General features: G+C 50.8%; 1 protein-coding gene across 1 annotated transcript; it reads right to left on the bottom strand.

Moving 5' to 3' along the window:
• Positions 1–1,132: 1,132 nt before the first annotated feature.
• On the bottom strand, positions 1,133–9,344 carry LOC116629494 (polycystic kidney disease and receptor for egg jelly-related protein-like). The gene is given in 3 exon segments (XM_032399770.1): positions 1,133–6,997; positions 7,000–7,917; positions 9,330–9,344. Coding segments are annotated over 3 exon segments (6,798 nt in total).
• Between the last annotated feature and the right edge of the window lie 540 nt (positions 9,345–9,884).

Genomic DNA, 9,884 nt, shown 5'->3' with positions numbered 1-9,884 from the left:
GAGCGGCATGGAACACCCGTGTGTGTGCGTGTAAGCCATTTCAGCACAGCCAGGACCACAGGGGCACCGAGTGAGTAGCAAGGCCTTGGGACAAAGTCGTCACCCACCTGCTTGCGGTGTCCCCCTTCACTGGCTCTCGATGTGGAGGGCAGGAGCCCTAGTATATACGCTCCTCACGCAGAAATCACGGCAAGTCTCAGAGGAGAAATCTCACATTTAATTCTGATAAAGCTTAAACTGGCATCTACATAAATGAACATGCTTCTGAGCAGAACTATAAGAGTTACGAGCCCATATTGCTCTTTAACAATAAACCACATTTTCTTTATTATTCCGAAATAATACACCATGCTCTGAATAACCCAAAGCCCAAGTCCTGGATGGATATATTGTTATAGTCGATATATAGAACATTTACTATCTTTCAGTGTGAACCCACTCCCCACCCCCCACCACAAACATACACATACACACACCTTTTTGTTGTTGAACAAAATTCATGTCTAATGGCCGGAAAATGCTATTAAATTTCACATCTTTAACTGGCAGTAGCCCAAAGGAGTTGATGGGAAGCTCAGACTTCTGACCCTCAGGTCCCATCCCTGAATTCAAAAGCAGGAGGACAGACCCCAAACTCACCACAAGGTCCCTCCAGTCCTGGCTCAGCTGGATTGTGGGGCCTGGGGCTGATGGGGGGGGGGCGCTGGGGGTGTGCCCCAGTCCTGGTCTGCAAAGGGAACTCCCAGAGAGACTGAGGGAGCCACAAGCTCTTGGCTCCCAGCCCCAGGGACACAGTCACAGCAGGAGAATGCTCTGCCCTGGAGAGGTGGAGTGGGGGCCCTTTAGCTCTCTCTCCCCCAAATCTGGGTCTCGAATACTCTAAACTGCTGTGCGCTCCAAAGACACTAAGTTCCCCTCTAGAGGGAAATCAGTCCTGGGTTCCCATGCTGCAGACCTGCCCTATACCCCAACACTCAAGACTAGAGGCCAAAGGTGGAGATACTTCCGAATGTGGGGTGTGCATTTTCCAGGACATGGGTAGAGAGCACTACTGAGCCATTGAACATTCCTTATACCCACAGAATGAGCATCTGGGGGAACTCTTGCCTATGGTTCTTGACCCTGTCACTGATCACACAACAAGATAAACCATTTTCTTCCCATTGATGTTTCTGGTCTTCAGCCCCAGATACCGGCGGCTGTTCTTCTCCGGCTGCCCATACAGCATGTTGACAAAGAACTCTGGTTCATCTTTGTCCCTGGGTTGGAAGGTCAGAAACCTAAACATAGCTCTTAGCCTGCGACACAGATAGGTCATTGCTTCCGCTTCGTCTGATGGTTCCTCATACACGGGCTGCTTCATTTCCTCATAGGCAGACAAAATCACTGCCTGAAATAAGTTGATCAATATGCAGATCATCACCAGCATGAACGATGAGAGGAATAGGACCCCCAGAACCCTGTTGTTGGAGAACTCGGTGTTCTGAAACGCTGAGACGCAATAGGAGAATATCGTCTGCGTGGCATGGATCAGGTTACTATAGTTCCACTCGTGTTGACCGAACACCAGGTAGCCGAAGGCCATGTACACAAAGAAGTACACGGACACCACCAGCGCCATGTGGCAGATGCCGGGAAGGGCCGCCTGAATGGCCCTCTGAGCCAGGCGCACATCATAAAAGAATCTGGAATACCTGAGGGTCTTCAAGATGGTCAGAAATAACAGGAAACCCAAAATGATCCTCATGACGTGATCTACTTGAGAAACTGCGTGAAAGGGAATGAAATCTGCAGGGTTCGACAAGTAAAACCGAATTATGCCCGTGGCCAAGAAGTGCTTCCTGAAGAAGAGCACAATCAGCACGGTAAATATGCATTTTAAAGCAAAGTTGAGCAGGTTATACACACTTCTCACGTAGGAGGCCCTTTCTTGCATGATGATATAGCCCTCATCGACCATGTAGGCTAAAAAAAAAATGAGAATGGCCACATACAAGTAGATTTCTGCTGAAGTTTCCCTGTCGAAATCAGCAACCGCGAAGGAGTGCACGGATATACTCGTGTTCACAACTCCTAACTGAGACGCCTCGAAAATGACAGAAACGCTACAGAACAGACTGACGTCTGGATTGAAGGTGGTCAGCTCCAGAATCACGGCCCACGTCTTCTCGTCAAGCCAGCCGCCGCTCTGGAGTTCCCTGAGCCTCACGGTGGAATTAAACTGCTGCTGTTCTGGGAAAAAATAGAATGCATAGCCTCCTGACCCGTAGGTGTGTAAGAGTCCGTGGGAGAAATAGCCCCATGTCTTCTCCGGAGGCTTGTAAGTAAACCCGTTGGTATGCTTGTCCTCGGACCTCTTTGCAACTTTGGTCCACAGGCTAGAGTAGTTTCTCGTGTCTTCCGGGTCGGTGCCATAGTTGGGATGACAATGGACTTCTCCTTCCATGCTGGTTTGTGCAAAGTTGTTGGCAGGCAGGCAGAGTTTATCGCCAGGTTTTGCCCTCACCTGCCTCAGCAGGGGAAGACCCAGGATTTTAGAGGAGCTGTCGGGAAGAAACGTTGGATTCGGGTCATTGTGGAGCAGAGGCACCAGCACGCTGTCCAGCCACCTGTAGATGTCCACCAGCTTGGTCACCGAGCCGAGATCCACAGAGAACTGACTGCGAATCACCTGATTATAGTAAAAGCTGTCCGTGTGGCGCAGGAGGGCGACGAGGCTCAACAGGAGCGCTAGAAAGATGAAGTGAGTCAGAATGTAACACAGGAACAGGAAAGCCCTTCTCTTGATGGTCTTCTTTCTTTTGAATATTAGGATTTCATCTTCGGTGAGGGGCTGGTACATCCTCGATCTTCGGAGCTGCACGATCTGCTCATGTCGCTTTTGCATTTCTTCTGGGCTCAACGTGCTGTGCAGCTCGATCTCGGTATAGCAGTACCTGCCTGCCCACGAAAGGTTTTTACAATACTTGGGCCTACTTGTTCTGAGGCCTGACAGGAGTATAATTTTAGATGGCTGCACCAGAAAAATGGAGAGACAGAATGAACAAAACGATGCAAAGAGCCATTCTAGTGACTTTTCATAACCATAGGTCAGCCCGTAAAATACAATGAAGAATGAAGATATACTGGATGTAACAAAAACCAAGAACCACGCTATATAAACACAACACGAAGGTATAGCGATCCTGCTCTTCTCCTTGAGTTCTATGGGACCCACTTGGGAAGGCGGCTCTCCAGAAGCAACATCTTTATTGTTATTTGTGTTTGAGTTACTGGCATTTATATTTTTTCCCTGGGTGCGTAAGACCTTCTCTCCTTTCTTCCCCATAGGCTGTGCCATGTAGGGTACCTCGGCAGAAGCCTTGTGAAGTCTAGTGCTTTTTGCAGATGGGAGCTTCGAAGCCTTCTTGGTGGGAGCATGCACAGTTTCACGAGCATGCCACTTTTCAAGATATTCCTCCCAGTGTCCACTCTCTGGCACCAAGGAACGCTTCCGGGGAGATACCTTTTCTAGAGTCACACGAGGCTCCCTCTGGGAGTAGGTGAACAGAAAAGCGATCAATAAATGCACAGGGATCGTAATTAAGACACTTTCCAGTCCTATCATCATTGACCTGATGTACCTCCCCTCTTCTGACTCTGTTTCTTCTGGTCTGTCGAGATTAAAGAACATAATATTACACAAAAGGGAGGCCATCAGCATTGCCAAACAGCAGGACAGTCTCTGAAGCCTATTGAAGGGCCTATCAATGACACTGGAGAAAATAGAGAACCACGTGTGATCTCTCCCCATCTTGTAAGTCGATTCTATCAGGAAAAAGTCCATTCTGTTTATAGGCTTCTCTGGGTCGGTAACGTGAAATGTTCTGTCCAAAGAGGTGTCAACAGAAAGCCATTCCCGGCATAAAAACAGCCAGATGCGTCTGCTGAACAGATTTTCCACTTTGATTCTGCTTAAGTACCAACTGGGGGCTTTGCCCTCATTGTTGTGCCACACACGAACGGAATAGATGTCCCCCAAGTCACTTTTCGTCGTTAGGAGAAAAGTGTTGATGCCTCCGCGGTAGAGGGTTTTAAAATAAGGATGGCTCAGACAATGCACATCGCTGGCGCCTTCTGTTCCCTTAAGTTGGATGAAGACATCGGCCCTGGTCCCAGCCCCACAACGGCTTCCTGTAAAAATAGTGACGAGGTAACACACCTTATCATAAGGATCGTTATCAAGTAGAATTATCACACGTAGCCGAAGAAACTGATCCATTTCATCTCTCAGCAAGGCCCAGAAAGCTAGGATTATGTACATGAGCATGATGAAAAGTACAGTGAAGAGCGTCACAGGGTTTTGGGTAACGTTCTTGATGACCTCCAACTGTAGATCTACAGGATTAGGGACCACAATCACCTTGGCCGTCAAAAAATGGGTTTGCAGGTGGGTGCTGGCTTGTTCTATTAGGTCCAGCTGCCGCCGGGCCCTCCTTGTGGTTTGGCAGACACAGTGCACCCGTAGCCAGGTGGTCTTCTCTCCGAGAACACAGGTATCTTCTCTCCAATCGCTCTGGATCCCATACATGTCTAGGCAGTGAGCGCTGAAAAGAGCGATTCTCACCAGCTTTTCACTGGCTTTCATGACAAAACGAGGTGCCTGCAGAACGATGGTCAAGGTGCACTCAGACGAGCCAGTTCGCTGAGCTACGACTTGCAGCAGGGATGCTGGAAGGCAAAGCACGCGGGCCTCCCTAACCGTACAGGCTGAGTCGAACAGGTCACTCTGGTTGGCCATGGGAGGGATGTCATGGGGCGCGAGGAAGGTGGCGACCAGAGCAGTGGGGGTAATTTCACTGCCGGCGTACACGAAAACCGTGAACAACACGGTCACTTCCGTCACAATGTGGACCAGCAACTCCTTCACCTCACTGCTGTCCACCTCAAACCTAAACTGCCCTGTCGTCCTTCTCAAGGACTCCTCAGCTCCCTCAGGCTCATTCTCGGGTCCCACTGTGAGATTAAAAGCTGCAAAGCTCAAGTTTTTTCTGGCGATGTGCACTTCGGCCACATCAGGCATGATCTCGAGCACATCGCCCTTAGGTGTGGTTCCTGTCATTCTGAATCCAACCACCTCTGCAGAACAGCTTTCCTGATCATTCATCCAAGGAAAGGGATCATCTGCAAATTCACAAAACATGGTGGAAATCGGGGCATTTGTGGGCAAACTAGGAATACTGCTCACGTTTAGCGTCGGACGAAAATAATTTCGACTGCTTTTCTCATTGCTGAAGACGTCAGTAACGTCCCACTTTTCGGTCTTCCTGACGTACATGTTAAAGCTGGAGGATGTCATTGCAGTGGTCTCATTCCCTGGCACTTTACCGTCCAATATTGTGTCTGCTAGTAATTCCAACTCGTAGAAAGGCTCGTCAACCACTTCATAGCTAACGGTCAGTTTAAAGATATTAGACAAAGTTGTTAATATCCCAGTGCTCACGATTTCTATTTGTTCAGAGTAAAAGTGTGGATCTTTCTGTCGAGACTGTTGCAGGGCTCGATTTGCTTGCCAGATCCTCACTGTGGCGAGTTTCTGAGCCACTCGAGTGAATCCAGAGGTCGTCTGGGTTAATTTAGTAACACTCATGACTACCTGGCTGATTTCCACCAAAGTGCTATTGGGAAGAACGAAAGTCTGGTTGACAAGGTATTCCCGGAGTCTGGTTTTGTCAGCTTGCAAAGTTAATTCAGGTTTCATGTTATTCAAAACAGAAGCTGCTATATATATTAAATAACCTGCAGGTAGAAATTCCTGGTTGTCAAGCAAAGTAGAGAGCGATGAATTCGGTCCCATGGTGAAATTGAATAAGCGATCAAGCACATCCTTCCCTGAGATTTTGTCCGTTGGAGCATGTACGGTCGCATACAAAGTCACCTGAGAAAAAGCTCCTAGAGAGTCATATACCTGAACGTGGATCTTCATGGCATAACGATTGGCCAACACACCAACAGGGAGAAAGGAAGGGGGCGATGTGGACTCACTCCCCAAATACAGGATGGCCCCCAAAGTGTTCTCTATTACAGAACTGATCTGACCAAAACCATACAAATCAGAGACTACCATTTTGTATGTAAGAGGGATGTTCTTATCCTTAAAATTATCACACCGGATGACAAACCTGGTAAAAAATGCAACTCCTTTATCTGGTTTAATGCTGCACTCTCCGATTTGAGGGACATAGTTAATAATAAAGGGGTGCCTCAAGTCCAAGGTCTCCCCACTCCAAGTTGCTAGATGCACAGACATCCAAAACTTAGCTTCAGGAAAATCCTTAAAAGCAAAAGCTTTTAGAGACAAATAAGCACCATTCCTCCCTGTTGTGGTGTGTTTCACCCAATCAAATGTTATCTCATCACCTGAAGACGACAGAATCGACCATTTATAGACATCCTGGCTTGTTGAACAACTTGTGCAATTTAGAAACAAAGAAAATCTGTCTGAAATCACCGAAACGGCATCACAATTTTCAATACACGAAATGTTTGCTGCGGGGGCTGATCCTTTGAGCACGTGTACCGTTTTATCAATATATGCTGTCCTACCACCCTTCCGGATCACCATTCTGAAAAAGTACACACCTCCACCTTTAAGGGCTCCTGGTGAAAGTGTTAGGACAGGGCCAGAGGCCCATTTCCAGTTCAGATCACTTTGCTTCGGGTGACAGACGCTGTTGCTCATCACTGTAATTTTAGCTCCCTGGTAGTTTTTTGGATCTGTGGTACAGTACCAGGAGAAAAGGAGTGCCTCTGAAGGGTTGTCTGAATCTGGATCGGAGGAATTCGTTCCATCTAGAACCAGCCTGTCTGTGAAATTAATTGTTACGTTGGGACCCCCAGGAATAACTGCCTTTAGGTCACTTCTAACAACGGTGACATAGATGAAATCTGACTTTGAGGCCTGAGGCCAATTCCGTTTCGTGTAGATGCTGATTGTGAATCTAAACACATACACCCCCCCCAAGATAAAGATTTTGGGGGGATATGTAAAATAGTTGGAATATGCCCTGGTTTGATGGTTGGTACATCCAAAGGTCTATACCACTTCGGCAAATCATTTACGGAGGGCACGGAAAAGACTTGCCACTGCGGAACAATTAACGTGGAGTGCGGACATTTGTACTTAAATGTTGCATTGAAGGTATCCTTCATCTTCCTGGTCAACACCACGGGAACACCATCTTTGTTCGTATGGATCTTTACCATGGTCACCTCACAGGTCGCATCTTCGGATACCTGGCAGGACACCGAAGACTCGATGGCTTGAGGACCGTCCGAGTTGACAGCTTCCAAAACAACAGGCGTGGGCCCGTCCGTGGGACACTCGGTTTGGGCCACGAAGCCCGCGTAGGGGCGAGCGCCGTCGGCGGGCAGGTCGGAGGCGGCGCGGCGGGGGCGCCGCAGGGTGGCCGGCGGGACCCGCACGAGCCGGAAGGTCCACTCCGGGCGCCCGAGCGCGCGGTGCAGCGGGGTGCGCCACCGCAGGGACAGGCGGCCGTGGCGCGCGGACAGCCGCAGGTCCACGAGCGCGGGCGCGGCGGCCAGGCGGGCGCGCAGCACGACGCGCAGCAGGACGCAGACGGGGCGCGCGGGCCCGCGGGGCAGGCAGAGGCGGCCGCCGCCGCGCACGACCACGCCGCCGCCAGGGGCCGCGCGGGGCCGCAGGTGGAGGCGGGCGCTGCCGGCCGGCTCGCCGACGCCCGGGGCGCCCCTCCAGCCGCGCAGCGCGGCCGCGTCTCCCTGCGCCGGGCCCCCGGGCCGGGCGGCAGGCGGGGGGCGGCGGGCCGAGGCGGGATCCGGGCGGCGGGGTCCGGACGCGGGCGCGCCGGGCGCCCAGGAGACGAGGACGGCAGCCCGGGCCCTGCGAGGAGCCGGGGGCTGCGGGAGGAGGCCGCGATCCAGGCCCAGGCCCAGGCCCAGGCCCAGGCCCAGCAGGAGGAGGAGCGGGGCTCCGGGCCGCATGGCGCCGCCTGCCCGGGAAGCTGGGAGCTGCCGCCGCGGGCCGCGGGGTCCGGCCAACCGCCGCGGGGGGCGCGGGCCGCGGGGTCACGACCCTGATGCGGCGAACGCGGTGGGCTTCCGGGGTCCCCCGCCCGCTGCCACGCCCTTGCCGGCCTCCCACCAGGACTGCTCCTGGAATTAAGGCGGCCCAGGTTCCCGGCAGCCTGCAAGGCCCCTTAGCTGGAATCCCCCTCCCCTGGGCGAAAACCAGGGGGCTGCGAGCTCGCTGAGAGCCCAGGGCGGTCTGACTCCGGGTTTCTTTCTTTGCTTTGCTTCTCCTACTTCCTTAGGTTGAAACCCCGAGTCCTTGCTTTTAGATCTTTCTTCGTCTCTCACGGAAGCATTTAATGCCGTGAACGTCCCACCCAACACTGCTTAACTGCCTCCTGCATTTTTGTGGTGGTTTTGTTATCATGCAATTAAAAATATTTCTACTTACCCCTGTTTGGGTTTTGACCCATCAACTGAAATGCGTTGTTTAATTTCCAGGTATTTGGAGTTTGTGTGAAATCTTACGGGTATATTGATTTCTAACTTAAGTCTGTCGTGGTCAGAGAATACATTCGATAGGATTTTGAACCCTTTACATGGATTGAGACTTGTTTGAAAGCTCACACAGTAGTGTGGTCTGCCTTGATGTACTGTCTCCGTGCACTTGAAGACTACGTGTATTCTGCCGTTGGGTGGGTCGTCCTACAAGTGTGAAGTCCATCAGGATAGTTGGTACCCACCCGTCCCTTCTTCTATGTCTTTTCTGGATTTTTCTCTAGTTTTCCTGTCTCTGCTGAGAGAGGCTGTTAACGTCTCCTGTGGTGACTGGGAAATTGTCTCTTTTCCCCTTTAATTCTGTCCATTTTAGCGTCATGTGTTTTGAGGCTCTATTAGATGGATACACATTTGTGGTTATGTCCACGTGAATTGGTCCTTTTCTCATGATGAAATGTCTCTGTTTATCTCTAGTAATGATCTTTGTTGTGAAGTCTATTTTACCTGATATTCAAATGCTGGATGATATGTTGATTGTATGTCAATAAAACTGGAAAATAAAATAGCCATACTAGCCTTCTTATGCTTACTGTCTCTATGGCATCTCTTTTTTCTTCATGCACTTCTTTTCAACTTACTTATGTCTTTATATTTAAAGTGGTCTTCTGTAGACAACATTTAATAGGATTTTATTTTCTTATCCACTCTCTCTCTCCTTCTCTCTGAGTGCCCCACACACCAAGGATAGGCCGTGTAAGGACAGAAGAAGGCAGCCATCTGCAAACAAGGGAGATGGCCCTTACCAAGAACCGGATCATGCTGGCACCCGGACCCTGGACTTTGGGCTCCAGAGCTGTGAGAAATAAATGCTTGCTGGTCAAACACCACCCCCGCTCCACCCGGGTCTATGGTATTTTGTTTTAGCAGTCTGAGCTGACCAAGACAACAAGAAATGTCAGGGCTGAAAACTCAGATTGGGGTCATCGGAGGCATGTAGGGAGGAGGCACAGATGGAGAAGGAGACAGACTCCGGTCCCCTCCAGTATTTGGAGGTGAGGCGGACAAAGAGATGGAGAAGTGGTGGCAGGAGGGAAACCAGGAGGGTGTGCTGTCCTGGAAGCCAGGGGAAGAGGGGATTCAAGAATGGAGCAGCGTGGCCTGCTGGGTCAGAGCAGCTCAAGATGAGGAGGAAGCTGGAGCGCCCTGGTCCTAGCTTGCTGACTCCCTTCCCCCCCACCCCCGCCCCAACCCTTTTGGGACATGAATCCTTTGGGCCTGGGCCAGTGACAGAGGCAGGAGTGGCTGTGTCCAACCTAGGCAACAGACAAGATGGGTTCCAAAGGAGCCCTGTCTTTCCC

The sequence above is a fragment of the Phoca vitulina genome, unplaced genomic scaffold (assembly GCF_004348235.1).
Source record: "Phoca vitulina isolate PV1807 unplaced genomic scaffold, GSC_HSeal_1.0 scaffold1154, whole genome shotgun sequence".
NCBI classification, from domain to species: domain Eukaryota; kingdom Metazoa; phylum Chordata; class Mammalia; order Carnivora; family Phocidae; genus Phoca; species Phoca vitulina.
The sequence above is the reverse complement of the archived record's forward strand: the minus strand, read 5'-3'. Positions and strand labels throughout refer to the sequence as shown.